Genomic DNA, 20,083 nt, shown 5'->3' with positions numbered 1-20,083 from the left:
CAGTGATCATCAACGGCTGCTGCTCCCAAGGGACAAACAATGGGACAAGAGGAATGGCCTCAAACTGTGCCAGGGGAGGTTTAGGAGGTTGGGAACAATTCCTTCTTGGAAAAGGTTGTCAGGCCCTGACACAGGATGCCCAGGGCAGGGCTGGAGTCCTCATCCCTGGAGGGATTTCAAAACCATGTAGATGTAGTGTTGAGGGCCATGGGTTAGTGGTGGCCTTGGCAGTGCTGGGGCAACAGCTGGATCTGATGATCCAGCCAAAATTGTTCTATGCTTTTTGCACCTTAGAAACACCATATCCTTACAGAAAGGAAAGCCACTCTCTTTGTAATCCATGGACACCTTCCACAACCTCTGGGGACCCTCACCAGGCTTTTCTCTATCAAGGAACTGCTGGTTGCTCTCCTCTGTGCTATGACCAGGCTGTTCCCAGCCTGCTTTCCTCTAAGCATTTATTTTCATAAGTTTCCTGGACCTGTCCTACCTGTTTTGAGATCTCTGCTTGGCTTATCCATGTTTGACTGAACAGGTTAACACCTGTGTGGGATACAGAGAGAAGGAACTGGTGCATCATCCCTTCCCTGCTTGCTCCAGAAACCAGGCAGTGCATGAGACACTGCTCAGCTCTGATACAATCAGCACATCAGGTTGTTTTGCTCAGCAAAGGCTAAATCTGCAGGAAAATGAGGTTTTCCTTGGGTTCTTGCCACATCTCTGGGCTTGCTGGAACAGCCGGGAATATTAGGGAGAATTCAAAACAATCTTAATGTCTTTTGTCTGATTTCCCTGCCCAGCCGGTCTATCCCACCAGGAAAGCAAGCAGAGATACCAGAAACAATTCCTGGCACTGACTGTGTCCTCTTGCTCCTCCATGTGGAGCTTTCTGCTCTGGTTCCAGGGAGCTGGGATCCAGCTGCCCAGTGCAGCTCTGGTCTGACATGTGCCACACCAAAGAGCCCTCAGGATGCCACCATCAAACAGAGACATGTCCTTGTCCTCACTGTCCTTGGGGGAATGAGGCTAGGGAGCTTTGGAAAATTCCTGGAAAAGGTCTTCTAGGGGGTTGTTTTGTTTTGTTTTCTCCCACTGAATCTTGGGGCCAGCCCAAGCCTCTTCTGATTGATGGAGCAGTCTCTGGGGTTTTAAATATAAACAGTGTAGTTACTCCTCTTTCCTCCAAGCTGCAGTGGCACCCAATGTGACACTGGTCCTCTCTGGGGAGGGTATTGGACAGCTGATGTCCCCTGGAAGGTTGGTGGCAGGTCACACATCACTGGGAGGAGAGGTGGCAGCAGCTGCACCAAACCCCAGCACAGCACTGGTGGTGGTGGTGGAGCCTGGGACACCTTCCTACACGACACTGACCAGAGCTGAGGAGGTGTAGGGAATCATTTCCAGGGATTTAGCAAAAGTGTCAACTCAGAAATACATCTGTCCCCAGGAAACCTCTGGGCAGGGGCTAGAAATGGTGAGGGGAATGTGGTCAGGGAGATGCAGCACATCTTCCCCAAACAAGCCTTTCTTGTTTGATCTTCCCAGCTCTGAGATGCCATCATGTTTTCCATCTTGCTGCTTCTGGAGCCTCTCAAGGATATGCTCTGTTTGCTTTGGAGGGGTCAGAAGTTTCTCACAAAGTGACTTTTCTTCCCTCCAGGCTGTTTTTTCCCACAGAGGGCTGGCGATCAGGAAGTCTGGTGGCTGCCTGGTGGCTTGGGGGTTGTCACGAGGGCTGGGAGAAGAGCAGCGGGTGGGAAGCTAAAATAAACTGTCCAGGGAGGTGAGTGTTTTGTTTCCTCACTCTGCCATGTGCCTGGGGCCACAAAGCAAAAATCTCTGTGGGTAGGAAATGGCAGTGATGTGTCCAGCATCACCCCCCACTCCTCCAGCTGATGAGTTTAGCAGCAAGATGAGTTTTAATATAGGGAATAGTTTGGGGGTTAAATGGAAGGGTGACAGATGCTGGAAGGCATCCCCTTAGATTCTAGTGACTGCTCTGCCCTACTGCAAACTCTGCATTGCTGCCAATAAAAGCAGCTACAGCAGAGGTGGCTGTGGGCAGCGTGTGGTAGCAGTCACACCACAGCCATGAACTGCCCAGGTTCTCACCTTATTCAGGAAATTACTGCAATACTTTATTTCTCCAGGGAACATACTCATGGATACTTACCTATGGAAGCCTGAAGCAGGATGATAAAAATTAGGGGCTCTGCCTCTCTCCTGGTAGAATATCTGACCACAGCAGAGCAGTGTTTGCTGTCTGTCTGATTTCAGGGTGTTGGAGCTTTTTTAATGCTGAATTTCCTGTTCTACCTGCATGTTTGTGTTTTATTTGGCCTAAGTGTTACCTCCTTCCTGCTTTCTCAGTTTGTCCTGCCGAAAATATCTGCTCCAACCTGCCACTTGTTTTATTGCTTTGCAGAAGAAAACTTCTACCCCCACAGGTGCCATGAGGTTGTAGAACCAGGCCATGGAATTCTGTGCAACAGGACCAACCTGTTCTGGCAGATGGCTGGATTTGAGGGGTGGGAGCACATTCACCAGCCACAGCAGAATTCACTGAGGTTCTTTTCTGAGAGCTGAAAACCCATCCATGGCTTTGAGATCCCACTGCTGTGAGATTCCATAGCTGTGAGATCCCATGGCTACATCTTGAGGTTCCTGCAAGGAGAGGCAGCACAAGTTCTGCAGAAAAGGGCAGGGCTGGATTTATTGATCATCTGGATCTGACAGAGCCTTTTCTGGTGAATAGGGCTGCCAGTTATTCAGGCACCACTTGTGGAAGGACCTGCACACTCTCACACACAGGGCAGGCTGGGAATGCAGCCACAGCAGGAAGAGGCAGCGTATGAACAGGCACAGAGAGTTTTTGAAACCCAAGCCTCTGCCCCAGCAGGAGCTGTGTTGAGTCACATGAAATAGGGAACAGAGAGTGAACCAGAAGCTTTGAAATCTGTAACGGATTCTTCCTGACTCGACCATCACATCTGGATGGGGTCCAGTTCCCCCAGCTCTGGTCCCAAGCAGAGGGGTGGCTGTGTCTGAGCAGCTCTCTGTCCCCTCATCTCCTCCTGCCTCGCTGGGCTCCCACTGCCCCCCAGCTGGGTTTATGCCCTCTCACCACAGCTCTCGGGGGGCATCAGTGTTTCACCCTCTGCAGTGTACATGGGTCCAAGCCATGGACAGAGAGTTTCCCCTGGACAGCGCTGTGCGAATCAGTGCTGAAGGTGTACCCAAGCCCAAGTATCCAACATCCAAAGCCTTTCCCTCACGGCCCCGCCTTTCCCAGCCCCGTCCCGCTCGGTCGTCCCCGCCCCTCCAGCTGCCGCCGTCGGGCAGAGTTCGTTGTCGGGGCCATGGGGCCTCCTGAGGAGGTGCAGGAGCGGCTGGCTCGGTGCGGGCAGAGTCACCTCCTGCATTTCTGGCCCGAGCTGGGCCCGGCGGAGCGCGGGGAGCTGCTGGCGGCGCTGACGCCGGGTTTGGGCGAACACTGCCGGCTGGCAGCGGCCGCCGGGGCCCGGGAGCGGGACCCGCCGGAGCGCCTGGACGGGCGGATGGAGCCGCTCCCCACCCGGCTGCTGGGCAGCGCCCGCCGCAGCGACCCGGCAGCGCTGAAGCGTTGGGAGGCGGAAGGTGAGCGGGAAGCGGGGGCTGGGGCGGGGGGTCTGAGGGGCCCGGCCCGCCGTGGGGCCCCTCCGAGCTCGTCTTCCCGAGAGCCGGGGCGGGAGACGCCGGTGTCGGCGCCGGCGGGGTTCTCCAGCGCGGCCCTGCCGCCGCTCGGTGCTAAAAATACCGAAGCTTCCCCTAATAACCATCCGGGGATGACTTAAAGCCGGCAGAGCGCGGGCAAGATGGGTTCGGCCCGGGCCTTGGCCCCTGCCCCGGTGCGAGGTGCGGGATGCTGGGGAGGCTCCTCCAGAGGCTCCTCCGAACGCTCCGCAGCTCCCGCAGCGGGAGTCGGGGCTGAGCCCAGGGGCTCTCCGGGGACAGGGAGCGGGTACTGCGGCGGAGCCCCTGAGGGTCCGGCAGACTGTGCAGTGTCCCCGCATTTTGGAGGGGTTTGGGATCAGGCCGGGAAAGCTGAGTGTGAGTGGGGAGAGATCCGGGATTATGGCTGTGCCGACGGTCGCTGAAGACGGGCATCCAGGTGCCTGGTGCCCGGCAGGGGCTATGGAGGCATTTTGGGGCTGAAACATTGAATTTGTACTCTCAGCTGTTAAATACTGTGGCTGAGGATGGGCAGCGTGTGGTCGGCAGGACACGGGGTAAGGCCGGGGTCACGCTGCCCCTCGCAGGTGAATTCCTTTGGGGGGTGACAGCAGAGGGTTTGCATCACTGCTGAAGTTGAGTCCTGCATCGGGCGAGCTCCCAGAGCTGGTTTTGGGCTGTCGTGGGGGCTGTCCTGGAGCCCCGTGCAGGCTGTGCCCTGTGTGGCATAGGAGGAGATGGGATCTGGGAACAGATGGGTTGTGTAGAGGAAGCCCAGAAAAGCCCAGCATAGGTGTCTTTTGCAGGATGGTGGCTTCCCTTGGTTATCCCGTGGATGTATAAAGAGTGGGGGTGATGGGGAAGGCGGTGGCTGGATACGGGGGGGCTGTGCTCCCCTGTTGCATTGAAGTGAGTAAAGAAATTTGGCAGAAAAGAAGCCCTCTGGCAATCCAGCTGACCCTCAGGTATTAGAGGAGCTGGGGGCAGCTGGGCTTAGGTTCTGACTTACAGCCAATTAGCCTTTAGTAGGCCAGAAAACAAGGATGCAGATACACTACTGATAGCACACTGGTAAAGAAGCTACCACGGACACGTGCTGGAATTTGGTCACACTAAATGAGTTTTCTTACACCAAGATTAATGAATAGTGTGATTTATTAAAGCAATAGTGTACAAGTTCTTTTGGATTGACAGTGATAGGTCTGCAGAAAGAAGCATGTGCAAAATAATTGGGCTGTGAGTGCTCTATAGAGATTTTCTGTAGGGAGGGAAAGAGGGGAGCCTGTCCAGAAACCACAGATGTAGAAATTAATAGTATAAAAGAGACTCTACAGAGGTAAAGGGAAATGGGATACACTGGTGTTCAAGCCTTACCCAGCAGGGGGGAAGAGAGGCAAAGCCTGCTGACTGGTCCCAGAGATCTCCACTCCACCTGCCATGCAGTTTTTCTTGGAGTTATCACACTGAGTACCTGTGACAGGGCTGTATCTATGGTAGTCATGGCACACTGGCCACATTCCACCATCTCCAGACTCTGTACCTTTACTTAAAGAGCACAAATGCAGGATGGGTCAATTCTAGCAATTTTTCCACGCTGGCTTCACAGCACATCTCACATGGACATCATGCGTTTTTTCGTGGTGTATGCTCTGATCCATTTAATTACACAAGTTTGGATATGTCTCCCTTCTTTATAAAAGAACAACACTGTGAAAAAATAATCATGACGAAAAAAAGGAAGCCAGAAAAAACCAGCTGTGGTCAGAGAGACACTTGCCCGAATTGTCACGTCTGCACAGCCTTGACCTAAACCTGCTGCCAAAGAGGTTTTACTCCCTCCCTGTGGGCAGGGGAGTAAAAATTTCCAAACAGAGGCGAAGATAGAAGTGGCAGGGTCACAGGGCAGAAGGGCTTTTCTGCTGTGTCAGGCTCTGCTGACAGAGCTGAGTGGTGATGGAAGGAGAAGAAGGAAACTCTGGTGACCCAAGGGCCACGTGTGCTTGGTCCAACCAGGGTTTCACCAGTTCTGCTCTCATCTCCAGCCTGGCAGAGGAGGGTGACAGTGACCAACTGGTACCATGGTGGAGCCCAGACGTGGCATTTGTCAGGGGACCAGCTCGGGTGGTGGTCACTGCCTCCTGCAGGTGTTGTGAGGAGGATGGGAACCAGTGAATGGGTCTGGGTCAGGACCATGCAGTTAAATTAATGGTTTTAACCACACTGGGTCCTTCATCTTCTGCCCTGCCTGGCCAGTGAGGAGCTGGGGTACCTGCCTTGTGCTGCCATTTCTAGCAGGGAATGGAAGGCAAATGGTGTGGGTTGGCCTGGTCTCACACACACTGCCATCAGTGCTTGCAGGAGTCCAGAGGGTTCAGTGAGTCTGGGGCCACCACAAAGCTCACTTGGCTCTGAAATATCAGTGTCCCCGGGCAACATGAGCCCTGCAGGCAGGCAGCGTGTCTGACCTGCTACCAGGAGAGGGGGATGCAGTGCTTCTCTTGCCCTTGGGTTGTTTTTTAGGAGCCAGCTGAGTGCTGGAGGTGGTAATGAGCCCTCAGTTTTATTTCCCGGAGGAGGGTAATCAGGAGAGAAGCTTTGTGCCTCTGAACCATTCATTCATGCTGCGTGTCCCTGTGGATGTGTCCTCATCCCCTGGGTCCCCACACTGTACATTCCAGCACAGGCTTTGCATGGATTGTGGGTCCAAAAGGTTCTGGTAGGATGCAGGTTCTGAAAATCTCATTTCCAGTGAGCTGCTGGTGGTGTTGAGCTGGGTGAGAGCTGAGCTGGCCCATGCTCTTCCCGTGGGTGCCCAAGTCCCCAGCAGCTCCTGCCTGCACTGTGTCCACTGCAAAAAAAGACTGAACAGCTGAAATAATGAAATCATGCCTTCTGTCTGTCCCCTTACTCCTTTTCACGATAAAACATACTGGTTAAAAGAACTAGGCCACTCAGAACTTAGTTTTGGGAACACCCAAGGTATTTATAAATAGTTAAAATATATGTTTATATATAATTGCTACTGTCTCTGATGCAGTGTAACTTAGCCTGGTTTGATTGGCTTTTAGATTTTAGACACAAATGAAGCAATCACATTTTCTGGATAGCCTTAGGGATGATGGTATCAATCAAGCACAGATGCTTTTACAGCTTGTATATGGTTTATTTATGAAATCTTAAGTCATGAGAATGGGCTTCCCTCGGGGTGCCTGGACATCACCTGCTTTTTCAGAAAGGGTATGTCTGGTAGAAACACAGTGTTGTTGCTGTGGTGGGCCTGAAACTTTTATGCATGAGGTGGTTAATAGTATTACTGCAATGCCATGGTTGACTTACATCAGGTTTTATTGCTAAAAGCTAGATTTTTGAACAATTAAAACTAAGCCAGGTTGTTAGAGCAGCAATTGGTATTTTCCCTCTACTGCTCATTTAAGCAGCCAGTTTAACAATACTGTTTTAATTTTAATTCAGTATCTTTGGTCCCTGTGCCTTTCAGTCCAAGTCAGGAATATATGAGGTTCAGATGTGGTTGAAGTTGGGTGTTTGTCTTCTTCTCAGAGCCTGGGATGAAGCCCAGGGCCACAGGAGCTGTGTCTGGCTCAGCCATGCCCAGTAAATGCTTTGTCAGTTGTTGCTGTGATGCTGGCTTGAGAGAAGGCAGGGAACAAGGACTGTGAAGGAGCTGAGTGTTTATTATGGGGTTTGATGCTTTCCCAAGGTCTGGACTTTCCTGGTTTATTGGGAGAAATTACACTGGTTTTGGGTAGGCTGTGGGAATTGTGGCTTCTGCAGGTTTGGCTGTGTCATTGGTGCAGCTGAACAGAAACAAAACACAAGTACAGGTTAGGGACAAAATCTATTCCAGAAGTGCCCATTCTGCACTGAAGACAATGAGACTTGAGCTTCGTTGGGATGTGGAAATGCTGGTCACAAGGGATGTCTGGAGGTCTCCAGGACCATTCCCAGTCAATCAGCTATGGCTTTATCAAAGTAAGCACTGAAAACCTCAAGGAGATGCCCCATACTCACCCTAATGTCCATCTTGAACCTCCTAAGCTGCAGCTCATGTCTTACCAGTTACATCAACCACTGCTGTAGGTCAGGAAACTGCTGTGTCAGAGAGGTGAAATTAATGTTTTAGCATTGCTTGAAGCATCATCCCTCTCTCAACTACCATCAGTGGGCACTGAAGTGGCAGCTTCTGCCTATTGCCTGAGCCCTACAGAAAGGCTCAGGAGACAAGCAGGGGGTGTTGAATGCTGGTGTGATTCTTACATTCCCTTGGGCTTCTTTCTCATCTTTAGGCTTGTACCAGATCTCACAGAACAAGGTGGCAGTGCTGCTCCTGGCTGGAGGACAAGGAACTCGCCTGGGAGTGAGCTACCCCAAGGGCATGTACAACGTGGGGCTGCCCAGTGGCAAGACCTTGTATCAGATCCAGGCAGAAAGAATCCGCAAAGTGGAGCAGCTGGCTGGCCAGAGACACCTCTGTAGGTGCACCATCCCCTGGTAGGTGACCTGGATCCTTACATCTAGTGTGCAGGGCTCTTGGCATGGCAGTCTTGCCTGCAATGTCTTCTAGAGACACTTTGTTGGGTGCTGGACAGGCACATGTGAGGGAAGGAAGAGCCTTTTGCCAGCAGGATTTGCAGTGGCAGCTGGAGGAGGGTGTGCAGGGTTGGGAAGAGGCAGATTGCAGAGCTGAGGGACTGAGCACTGCCCTCAAAGCTGCACCACGCTGTCTTTTCAAGTAGAGCATCTCACAACACTATAAACAGCACTTTTCGGAGCCTGTTTCAGATGTTTTGCAAGAGATTTCATCTGTGCTGTTCTTCCTTGGGTTCCTAAATGGAGGGAGGAATGGCTTAGAGCTCACCTTCCCAGACCTTTTTCCTCCTCTCACCTGCAGTTTCTGCTGCAGCAAAAAACCTTTCCCTCACAGTGGGAAATGCTTGTCATGCTCCATTTTCAGGCCACCTCCTGCTGTGGTTGTTTACAGCTGGCTGCTGTCTCTCCTGGCTGCTTCTGATTTTCAAAACCTTCAGGCTTCAAAAGAGACTGGATCTTTGTGAGGTTCAAAATATGAATTCCCCATTTAATGGGGTGGGTGAGAGAGAGGCAGGCACTGCAGAATGCTCCTGGGAGTTTTCTGCTAAGTTTTCCTTACAGATATCTTTATGAAATCACTCTCTGGGCTGAGCCAAGGTCTTGTCAGAGGCCTTCAGGGTAGCACATCATTTTACAGATTAGAGATCAAATGTGGGGTTTTTGCCATGTTTTTCTTTCTGAAACCATGGTACATCACCTGAATTGCAAATGTACCATCCCTGGTGCTGCTGAAAGCCAGGATGGTTTGTTTGCAGGGTGCAACATCTGCTGATAATGTTTACAGGATAGCATGAAGATGGTTTTTAGCCACTGTTGAAGAAAGTAGTGGAGGGACAGACAACAGAAAGGGAGGGCTGAAAAGGAGAGGAGGAAATAGAGAATCTTAAAAGAAAACCAAGTGCAGCTAACATGGGAAAATGCTGAGCTCACCTTGGCATCAATGAGGCACTGGCAGACTGGGCTGTTGGGAGTCACAGCTCATTCCCAGCACCTTGTGTTGTTCAGTGCTTCTTTGGACACTTAACATCAGTTTGAATCTAGGGTGAAGGAGGCCATTGTATTGTCCTTTTCCTTGTTTTCCAGCTCCTCCAGAAATCCAGATGTTGTTCACATTCAGGGAACAGCTCTTGTGTCCTGAGCTGAGTGGGTAGGGTCATGCACAAGACCCTGTGCTTCCTTCCTTTTGGATGAGTTCTGGAAGGGAGCTCTCCTGCTTGATGGCACAGTGCAGGATTCTGTAGTGTCTTATTTAACACACTTGATTTTCCTCCCTTTTATATTCCATTTGTAGTTTTGTTATTTGCTTCCCTTGCTTGCTGCTCAGCACCCATTCCTACCCAGGTACATCATGACAAGTGAGTTCACTCTGGGGCCCACAGAGGAGTTCTTTGTCCAACATGACTACTTCAACCTGGACAGATCCAACGTGGTCATGTTTGAACAGAGGATGCTGCCTGCTGTCACCTTTGATGGGAAGGCCATCTTGGAGGAGAGAGGGAAAATTGCTATGGCTCCAGGTACTCTGCTGTTCACTCTCACAGTAATGTAATTAATACATGTTGGGAATTATCACCAGCCATCAGCCAGCCTTGGCACATGGAGCAGTGTCTGGAGGTCAGTGTTAATGCTTCTGATCAGTGTGGGGTGGTTATCAAAAGTGTAGCAATCTCTGTTTAGATCTTGCTGGAGATTGGTCCACAGTGGATGCTTTTTATTAAATCCTGGGAGTACTGACAAGGTAAGGAGGGGTGGAGCTGGAGGTCAGGAAAGCCCTGGCAAGGATGTGCTCAAAGTCCCTGGGATGCTGCCTTACTGTCAGAAACCAGGCTCCAGGTCAAGGCTGTCAGCTGAAATGGATAAAAAAGCATCAAGAAGATTAACTCTCTACCCAATGATTGCAGTGTGTCACCTAATAACGTTCTTCTCCTGGCCTGGGTATGGTGAGAGACTCAGTGAAGGCAGTTTGGTCAATGCCATGCTGCAGTGAGGCATTTTTGTGGCTGCAGGGTGGGTTTTGTGCACTGCCAGGGGTGTCAAAATCTGTGAAAGGGTGATGTGTGGTGTCTTTTGTGCAGTTGCAGTTCAGGTCTTAAAAATGGTATTGGGAAGTTGTGGTGGGGATGTGAACAAAGGGTAAGGTTTATTTTAGTCTTTTTCTCCAGGCTGAGTTTTAAATATGCTTTTGCTCTGCACTGGAAGAGAAGAAATGTAACAGGCTTTTTCCATCCTCTGGGGGGTTTTCAAAACCCCTCAGGGTACCTAATTAACCAGGGCTTTCTCTTTTCTCTTGGGTGCAGATGGCAATGGTGGCTTATACCGAGCTCTGGTGGATAATAAGATCTTGGATGACATGAAGCGGCGTGGAATCCAGTATGTCCACGTATACTGTGTGGACAATATCCTTGTGAAAATGGCAGATCCAGTCTTCATAGGTTTCTGTGTTTCCAGAGGGGCAGATTGTGGTGCAAAGGTGAGGCAGTGCTAATGCTGGGCCATTTTCTCACTGGGAGTTAAGGTCTGGCTGCACTTGGGAGCCGCTGGCTGGGTGAGCTTAGGTGGAGCAGGGTGTTCAGAGCTTGTTCTGAGGAGGTTCAGAGGAATTGTTGCTTCCTGCTTTGCCCTTGGGATTCCTACCTACTGGTGTCCTCCCCTTTTCCCAAAGTCCTGTGGAAAATCAACTTCACTTTGTGCAGGGACTGTAACTGCACAGGAAGCCAGGGACTGGAACTGCTTCCCCTTTCTGCCCTGCCCTTTCTACAAAGGCATGTGGGCTAGCTAGAAGCTGGATTGGGGTGGGTTGTGTTTGATAATAGCACCTATAAGTCTAATTATTCCTTATCCCCCACTGTGGGAGATGGGGACAGACAAACCAGCCTGGATTTGTCACCCTGAAGTAGCAGGTGCCTGAGGAGGCATTTGTATTGATCTCATCAGTAACACTGTTCATCCAAACAGGGAGCTGAAGGTTAATATCTCCAAACATCTTCCATTTACTGCCACATTCCTTGATAAGAGAAGTGCCCCACAGTATGCTGATTTCTTTTAACTGGTTTGTCTTTTGAGTAACTGTGCAATTAAGTGGTTGAGTACTGGGTTTTGGACCCACTTGTTGGGCAATATTTGCCTCTAGGCTTCTCCATGCAGTTGGCACTTCCCTGCCTGTGCTCCCGTGATGCTGGGGGATCCATGTAGGATGGTCCTGTAGGATGGTTTGTGCCTGGAAATTGGAATAGTGCTGGGTTTTCCTTCCTCCTAGTCATAGCCCTTTGTCCTGTGGCTGCAGGTGGTGGAGAAGTCCTATCCCACGGAGCCAGTTGGGGTGGTGTGCTGTGTGGATGGCCTCTACCAGGTGGTGGAGTACAGTGAGATCAGCCTGGAGACAGCTCAGCAGCAAAGCCCCGAGGGGGGACTGCTGTACAGCACTGGCAATATCTGCAACCATTTCTTCACAGTTGAGTTCCTGGAGATGGTGGCCCAGTAAGTCCCAGTAGACCTGCCAGGCAGCCCAGAAATGCCTCCATGAGTGGGTGTTTCAGTTTCATACTCTGTAGTGTCATTTATGGGTACCTCCTGCTCTGCTCTTCACCTCCTCTCTCCTCCAAATAATTCAGAACAGTGGTGTCCCTTTCTGACAGCTCAGGGCACCTTTCTGACCAAACCCATTGAAAAGGTCTCATGCTTTGGTGTAGCTAAATTGACTGAGTTACACCAGTGCCTGACCTTGCTGGTGGCTGCAGTGTGCTCGAGGATGTGGTCAGGGATGCAGCTCCACAGGGAGGGTTGTAAGCAGGGATGTCACCCATGGCATCTCTTGGTACAACAGAGACTGGAGGAGAGGGTGAAGCTGGAGAAGGGCTCTGCACCTCACTGTTGGGAGGTAGGGATGTGATGCTGGGCAGTCATGGAGCAGCCACACGACCTCCTGAAGGGCTTGACCTACTCTTGTGTGAGGGATCTGCTGTGCTTCATCGCCTTCCTGGTCAGATTTGTGTCATCTTTAACTCTGCTTGGAATTTCAGCAGGCCACTACATCCTCCCTCTCCTTATTTGCCAGGTCATGTCCCACTGGTGCAGGGAGTGCCACTGCTCTGCTCACTGAAGTATTTCTTGGATGTGACTTGGGTCAAGATAGATCCAAGTTGGATCCAAGTTGTGGATGTGACTTGGGTCACTTTGGAGAGAGCAACACCCAGAGTAGTTGAGAGGTGACATCCAGCAGTAATAAACCATCTGCTTCCCAGAAGTGTAGCACTTTTTTCTAAGTGAGCATGAAGTAAAACCAACTTTTCTTCTCCTTTTGCAGGAAATATGAGCCGCAGCTGAGGCATCACGTAGCCATAAAAAAGGTGCCCTACATCGACGAGGAGGGAAATCTGGTAAAACCGCTAAAACCAAACGGGATAAAGCTGGAGAAGTTTGTGTTTGATGTGTTCCAGTTCTCTAAGTTAGTGGCAGACATGATTTTATTTTTTTCCTCCCCTTCTGAATGTTTGAATGACTCTAGGTTGTAACAGAGCTTGCCAGGGAGCGTGTGGCTTGTGGGTGGCTTGGTGGAAAGGCTCTTGGATCTACACCAAGCTCCAACACAACCAAAATGCTGCAAGGTTCTGCAAGGTGTGAGCACAGGATGCTTGGCAGCTGCCAGGCTTCCTCTGATCATGCTTCCAGAGCTGTTCATTTCACCTGGGACATCTTGGCTGCACCAACCTGTAAGAGAAAGGAGAAAAATGGAAATCAGGTGCAAAGCCACCATTTAATACAAGCCCATGGTGGAGTATTCAGACTCACAAAAATTGGGTCTTTCAGGGTTGTGGCTTCCATGGCAACCACAGCTCTGCTTCCATTTTTGGTGTGTGTTCTGCAGGTCTCATTTGTGCTCATTAAGGAGGTTGCTTGAGCACTCTGGGGACAAGTTAGTGTTGCTGTGGGAACTGTCAGTGTTGACTTGCCAAGCTGAGAGTGAGGTGACATAGTGTTAGCAGGGTACTTTGTTTTTAGGGAATGTGGAATTTCAATAATTTAGGGATTTAGCACAAGTGTTCTTATAACACCTATTTTCTGAGGTCCTGAATTCAGCAGTAAAGATTCTGGTTTTGGGTTAAGTAAATGGCAGAAAGAGGCTTGAGGCAAACTGAATTATCTCTGGGAAAAGTGCTTTTCTTTTTTGAGGATTTATTTTAGGTCAGAGTGCCCAGGGTTTGTAGACTTCTCTGTTCCATGACAAATGCTCAGTAAAGTATTACATCAAAGGCAAAACCACTGTGACTGCACCAGTGCTGAGTTCTGGGATTGGAAAGGACTCATTTACAAACAGTGATTCCTTGTGCTTTTTGAACAATAGTGCAAAATCAAGTTGGCAGCTGCTCTTCACACAGGAAATGCAGAAACACACAGATGCTGCTGTGAGATTTTTTTTTTTCTTAATTTGCATTCCCATTTCTGGTAAACATCTGTACTTAACATTCAGCTGTGAATCCTCCCGTATTGCTTGCTCATCCCTGGGAGCTGGTGTCTGCTTGATCCTTGCCTACAGTCTCCCAAGCAGAGTGGTTGTTTCTTGGAGCAGGGTACAGTGCTTTGAGCCTTGAAGCTGGAGACTGTGTCTGAGCTTTGGGCATTGCTGCCTTCCCCATCCTGCTGGACTCTGAACTGAGGCTTTCTGCCCATCAGTGCCTTGAGAGCTTTCTGTGGATTCTCTGCAGAACTCTTGCTTTTCCTCTCACCTGTGCACAGCTCTGGAGGGTTGTGAGGGTGCTGTTATGTCTGAAGAAAAACTAGGCTTCTTGTTGTGTGTTTCCATCACACAATCCTGGTACTTCTTTGTTCTTCAGACAAGAGTTGGACTTGCTTTATCCTGACTGCCCCAGGCTGCATACATTGCTGCTCTCTGAAAAACACGTGAGCTTTTCCCCATGAAAGCTGTTGTTGCATCAGTGGAGCTGAGGGTTAGTTTGGGTTTTAATTTTTTTCCCCCTCATTGGTAGGAATTTTGTGGCATTTGAAGTTTTGAGAGAAGAAGAGTTCTCACCACTAAAAAATGCAGACACAGCTGACAGAGACACTCCTACCACTGCTCGACAAGCCCTCCTGGCCCAGCATTACCGCTGGGCACTCAAGTCTGGGGCCAGATTTCTGGATGCAAATGGTTGCAGGATACCAGAGAAACTCAGGTAGGAACCTCTGTGACCTTTGCAGCTTCTCTGCCACACCGTGCCAGCTGGCTGGTGCACTTTCTGTGCTCTGCAAAACTCAGTGTTAGTCTGATCACGGGGTGATTTTGTTTCAGCTGGTCCTTTCTGAGCAATCTCTGTCACAGAGATGCTCCATCAGTGCTTGTGAGTGCTCTGGACAGAGTGCACAGTGCTCTGGGCTTTATTTCTGGCAGAGTCCTGCCCTTGGGATCAAGAGTTGATTCCTCCTGCAGGAGTTTGTTAGGCAGGGACAACCTTTAACCACCAATCTGGGTTCAGCCAGCTCAAGGAATTCTGATTTGTAGTCCTCACCACTGTTCTGGTGGCCCCAGTGCCTAAAGGCCAGCAGGATTTCCAGGTGGGCTGAAGGATCAGGTGTTACAGGAGTTACCAGTTCAGGTATTTCCTGCATCACACCAAACAGGAACCTGCTTTTAATACATGGGACTATTATTTCATCAACTCATGGTTCAATAAACCCTGTTCAGTTTACTTGAATAAAAGCAATGTTCTTGTTTTGATGGGAAATGACTGGGACCTGCTAATTCCATTTTGTATTCGTGCTTTACATTCAAATAATGTTGGATGCCTCTGAAGGTAACAGATGTTTTACCCTTCTGGATGTTCTGTTCTTGATGATCTTGCAAAGAAGGTGCTCTGTTTTTCAGACATAGCAAGAGGTTAATCCTGTGTTCTCTCCTCCAGTCTCTCAGGAACTGAAGATCCTCCGGCTGTGTGTGAGATTTCTCCATTAGTGTCTTACTTTGGTGAGGTGAGAATAACTATCTGTGAAGGAATTCTTAAGAGTGTGCAGGTTTGCCTCTGCTTTCCTTCCAAACACAGAGGATTTCTCTAGCTTGAGCTTGCTGAGAAATGGTAAGATGAAGGGAACTAGGATGTGGGCTCTGCCTTACATTCTTGGTTCACTCTTCAGCACTCTGTTCACTCTCAGGTTTAGCTATCTATAAAATGAGATTTGCAGTGAGACTGCAGTTTCATTAAATCTTACAAGTCCTTTAAGATCTTCTGAACGAAAAGTGCTGAATACTCAGATTACAAAATCCACGGGGGTCACTGTATTCACTTGGATGCTAATTTGTTCCTGTCCCCCACTGTGAGTAAATACTGAGTCAGAAGTGTGATATGTGCATTGGCTTTAGAGGAACTGCATCTGGGAACAGATTGCTCAGCCTGGTCCCTTTGAAAATAGTTGGTCCTGGGAAAGCTGCTTCCATTTAGTAGCAAGAAGAGAAACTTTCCTGTCTTTTAGTCAGACAGGGTAAGAAGCAGAGGACTGCAGGAGGGTCTGTTGGTGCTGCAGGGAAAGGTGGTCATAAAACTTTCCATCTTCACTACATGCAGGTAGTGACCACATCACCCCTGATGCATCCTAAGAGCCAAATGAAAACAAGGAAATTTAAGTTGATTTTTCTTTGCTGGGATTATTCTGATGTGAGTTGAGGCCACACCTTCCCATGCCTGCCCCTCCCCAGGAAGTTTGTTTCTGAGATCCCTTGTTCTCTGCTTTATCAGTGCTTCTCCTTCCTGAACCTCAGCCTTGGGGCTGAAGTGGTTTCCACCTCTGTCACTAGAGATATTGTTGCTGTGGGACCTTTAAATTTTGGACAGTCACTCGTTCTTTGGGGACATAATGAAGACTTTACAGAAACAGTGCAGGTAACCACTCTGAAGCATTTCCAACCTAACAGTACTGTTTTAACACATTCCCAGGGGCTGGAGGAGTACATGAAGAACAAAGACTTCCTTTCTCCCTTTGTACTCGATGAAAACAAAGCAGATGTGCTAAGAAATTCTTGAAGAGGAGGAAGGACTTTCCCTCTCAAGTCAGAGATCTGTCTGTCAGATTCATTATAGAAACTGACATTGCTAAATTGTCAGATATGAAGTTCATTATTGAAAGAAAAATTGCTTTGCAGTTTTGAATCAACACCAAATCCTTGCAGCAGTTGTGTTTACACACATGGACACGTCCACCAGTTCTATTTGGTAACTTGGATGGCTCTGCCTTTTACCTCAGTCTGTTTTGTAGACTTGGATGTGAATTAAGATTAATACCTTCTGGGTGCCAAAGAGATTTTATATTGCTTATTTGCTTTGCATATGAATATGTAAAAGAGGCAGTCAGGGCCTAATAAATCAGCTTTGCATTCATGAAGATTAAATCTCTTCAGTGCCTTGTTAGGTATCTTTGTGTGGCTGGGCTTGGGGTTTTGTTTGTTTCTGGTTTTAAATTGTGTGCAGGGCTGAAGAATCAGTTTCAGGCCCCACCATGAAAAGATGGAATGACTTGGTGCACTGGGGCCTTTCCAGAGATCTGTCTTTTCCCTAATCCTGCACTGATCAAGGATTCAGTTCAGCATTTGCATCCTCTAACCAGATCAAACAGAGGAGTCTTCTGTAGGTAGGGATGCTGCTGTTCATATGCATCACTTAGAGGTTTGGTCTCCAAAGCAGAACAGACTATTTTGTTGATTCAGGCTTTGTCGTGACATTCCAAGAAAACATAAGTAAATATGCAGACTTAGATTAGACTTGATTGCTTTTTAGAGCTGTAATGATGTGGGGTTTTTTTAGTTAAAGAAAAGATGATAATTTTTTTCATAACAGCTCTCTGCTCTTCCTGTCTGTAACATTTATTTTACTTCTAATTTTTCTGTTTAATGTATACCATATCCCTCAAAGGGGACTCTTAAAGTACTGAAAAGCAATAAGAGGAGCCAACCATGATGGTGGAGATTAATGCTTAACCAAACCATACCAAAAAAAGTCTTAAACCCAGCAGGAAAACACAATTTCTGACCACAGGGTTTTCCAGCACTCTTATAATTCTTTAGATGCCCTCCTTTGGAGTATGTTACTAATCTTATTAATTAAGGACACATGTGATAATTAAGGACACATGTGAAGTCAGCCCTGTCTGAAGGATGGCAGGATGGCCATGATCCACAGTTCCTGTTCAGCCTTTGGACACTGCCCAACCTGGGCTGAACACACCAAAGCCATTCCTAAATCAGGGAAGTGGTAGGGAAGAAAGTTAAGGGAAGTGGTGAGGAAGATGCCTGATCTGGAATGTTACTGCTGATGCTATTTTTTTAAGCTTAAATCTTTTAAATAACTCATGTGGCTTCCTGAATTTTGGGGAAATGTAAAAATGACTTTGAGAATAAATGTAGTTTGTAAGTAGGCTTGTGTTTTCCCCAAAAAAAAGCAACAAAATGCCAGTAGGTTTTCAGGTATAAAGTGTATTTACATGCACACAAGTAATGAGCCTTTTGCACATGCAAACCAACTAATTACAAATTACTAATTCTGATTACCTCAGTTTGCATGTGCAGTCAGCATTTCCCATCTTTAGTATAAATTAAGCATTTGTCTTTAACACTCGGTTCTGTAATGCTTTTTTTCCCAGTATTTCTGTGTTTCAATCTGTTCCTGTGAGTCAAGTTTTATATCTGAGAACAAACTGGTATCTGAGTATTCCTTGTCAATTCAGGCACAGATTTCTTTTAAACTGCACTGGGCTACAAAGAAAGGATATTTCTTTTGCTCTTTTTAAAGTGATCTTTTGAAACTTCAGTTCCTGTGTGCTTTAATCATGTGTGCACTGAGCTGCTGATGTGGCTTTTAGAGGTGGTTTTCAAGGAGACTCTGAATTAGAGTGCTGACTGCCTTGTCTGCTTTTTTTCTGTGACTTCTCACATTTAAAACTGGAACATAGAATTTTGAGAGAAAAACCCAGCATCTCTGTCCTCTGTGTAACAAAAGTAATTTTATTGTGTTACAAAACAAAAAAAGTACCTGAAACAAAGGGATGTATTGCAGTACTCCAGAAACTTATGGACACCTAAGCTTTTCTATAATAAAAGTGTTACTGTGGTATCTATGTGTCTGTCTGTCTTCCTTGTTCTTCAGTAAAATACTCCTGTTGTCATTGTCCCTACATGTCCTGAGTGTTGTCACCACAGCTGCAGGACACTGTGACAGTGTCACTGGTGGGATGGCTGTTGCCCAGGCAGCAGATTGGCAAGGGGATGTGGAACTGTGCAGAGGGTTGTTCCTGAAGGAGTTTGATGTTGAGGGATGGTTTTTTCCATCACAAGGCAGAAAAATGTTCTTGCTTGCAATCTTGAGTGTGTTGGTTTGGTTTGGTTTGAGTTGGTTTGGGTTGGTTTGGTTCGGTTCGATTTCGTTTTTTCCCTGTGTACTGAGGGGAGGGAGTTTAATTGTGGGTGGTGTGTGTTTGTCTTTTATTTTAAGAAGATTTGAGTGATCCGGATCTGAGTCAAGCTTTCCCAGCTGTTGTGTAGGTAACGAGCACTCCCTGTAATGCAGCTTTTGCTTGGCTCCCACTGGCCAGCACTGCTCAAGCAGAGCTCTATTTATAGGACAATCAGGAGGGGAAGTCAGTAATTTTTTACAAATGACAGATTGTCCTCTCTTGTAGGGGTTTAGGGCTGAACCAAGCAAAGGCTGGAGGCAGATAATCTTTCTTCCCCCCATGATTCTCATTTGGCACCCACGTGGAGACTGCTGAGGTTTCCAATGGAGCTACATGAGTCAGTGGTTTTCTGTGATAATAAGAAAAATGAATGCATGCCTCAGACTTCTGTTAAATTGTTCCTCTGCTTACTTACATGGAGCGTTCATCTCTACCAAAATTGCTTTTTTTATTATTATTATTACAAAGTGCTAAGGAAAACACCCAATTTTCAGTTTTATCTGGGAATCTGGTGTGAAGTTGGAGCCTCATATGATGCACATTGTGTAGTTAAGTGCAGCCAAAGGTAAATTCAGTGCCAGCTATTAAAGCAGCTGCTTCAACACTATTTTTCTGGTTGGGCTATGAGCCTGATCTAGAAGTAATGGTTATTACAAAGCCACATCCCCATTGTGCCCATCCCTAAGCAGAGCTCTGCCCTTTCCCTATGCCCACTGTCACTGTCCCTCCCCAGTGCAAGTGCAGAGAACTTTTTGCACAGGGAGCAGCCAGGGCTGGGGCTACATGGGGAAGCAGGTGAGGGAAGGAATTGGGTGGGAAAAACAGATCCTCCCAGGTGCCAGAATTCAGTGCTGGATCTTGCAGGGTTTTTTTACACAACTGCTCCAAACCACTGTCGCACATCCCCTCCCAGATTTCAGCTATCTCCTCAGGCTCCTCTTCCCTTCTTGTGTCCCCCCCCCCCGGGTGCTAATGACATTAGACAGCTCTTCCCTCTCCTCTGTGCCAGTTTTTTTGGGTTTCCATGCAGGCAGCCTGAGGAGCAGCAGTGTCCGTGCTGCCTCCTCCTCTCCAGAGGGAACGCACAGACCCCTCTGCCCAGGGCCCTGGAGTTGTTTTTCTTGATGCCTTCCCATATTTCAATTTCTCTTGCTTTCACACCAGTTTTTCTGTAACTAGTCCTTATCACAGAATGTTGGGGTTGGAAAGGACCTCGAAAGACAACCGAGTTCATCCCCGTGCCAGAGCCGGGTCTCTTCCATTGCAACCTCCGAACACGCCGGAGAACCGAGGGGCTCCCAGCCTCTTCTCTCCATCTCATTTCCCACCGGGA

General features: G+C 48.3%; 1 protein-coding gene across 1 annotated transcript; it reads left to right on the top strand.

Annotated features, from left to right (window-relative positions):
* Positions 1-3,342: 3,342 nt before the first annotated feature.
* On the top strand, positions 3,343-16,704 carry UAP1L1 (UDP-N-acetylglucosamine pyrophosphorylase 1 like 1). Its single transcript, XM_030461269.1, has 9 exons — positions 3,343-3,636; positions 8,016-8,220; positions 9,661-9,836; positions 10,617-10,789; positions 11,603-11,796; positions 12,623-12,763; positions 14,304-14,489; positions 15,216-15,282; positions 16,242-16,704. The coding sequence occupies exons 1-9, from the start codon at positions 3,360-3,362 to the stop codon at positions 16,326-16,328; spliced, it is 1,506 nt and encodes a 501-aa protein (XP_030317129.1). The 5' UTR covers positions 3,343-3,359; the 3' UTR covers positions 16,329-16,704.
* Positions 16,705-20,083: the final 3,379 nt, after the last annotated feature.

This window comes from Calypte anna, chromosome 17, assembly GCF_003957555.1.
Source record: "Calypte anna isolate BGI_N300 chromosome 17, bCalAnn1_v1.p, whole genome shotgun sequence".
Taxonomy (NCBI): domain Eukaryota; kingdom Metazoa; phylum Chordata; class Aves; order Apodiformes; family Trochilidae; genus Calypte; species Calypte anna.
The sequence above is the reverse complement of the archived record's forward strand: the minus strand, read 5'-3'. Positions and strand labels throughout refer to the sequence as shown.

Excerpts from the sequence above, each read along its gene's own strand:
- UAP1L1 (XM_030461269.1), top strand. The coding sequence starts at position 3,360 with ATGGGGCCTCCTGAGGAGGTGCAGGAGCGGCTGGCTCGGTGCGGGCAG. Across the intron at positions 8,221-9,660 it reads TGTAGGTGCACCATCCCCTG|GTACATCATGACAAGTGAGT; the intron begins GTAGGTGACCTG and ends ATTCCTACCCAG. Across the intron at positions 12,764-14,303 it reads GATGTGTTCCAGTTCTCTAA|GAATTTTGTGGCATTTGAAG; the intron begins GTTAGTGGCAGA and ends CCTCATTGGTAG.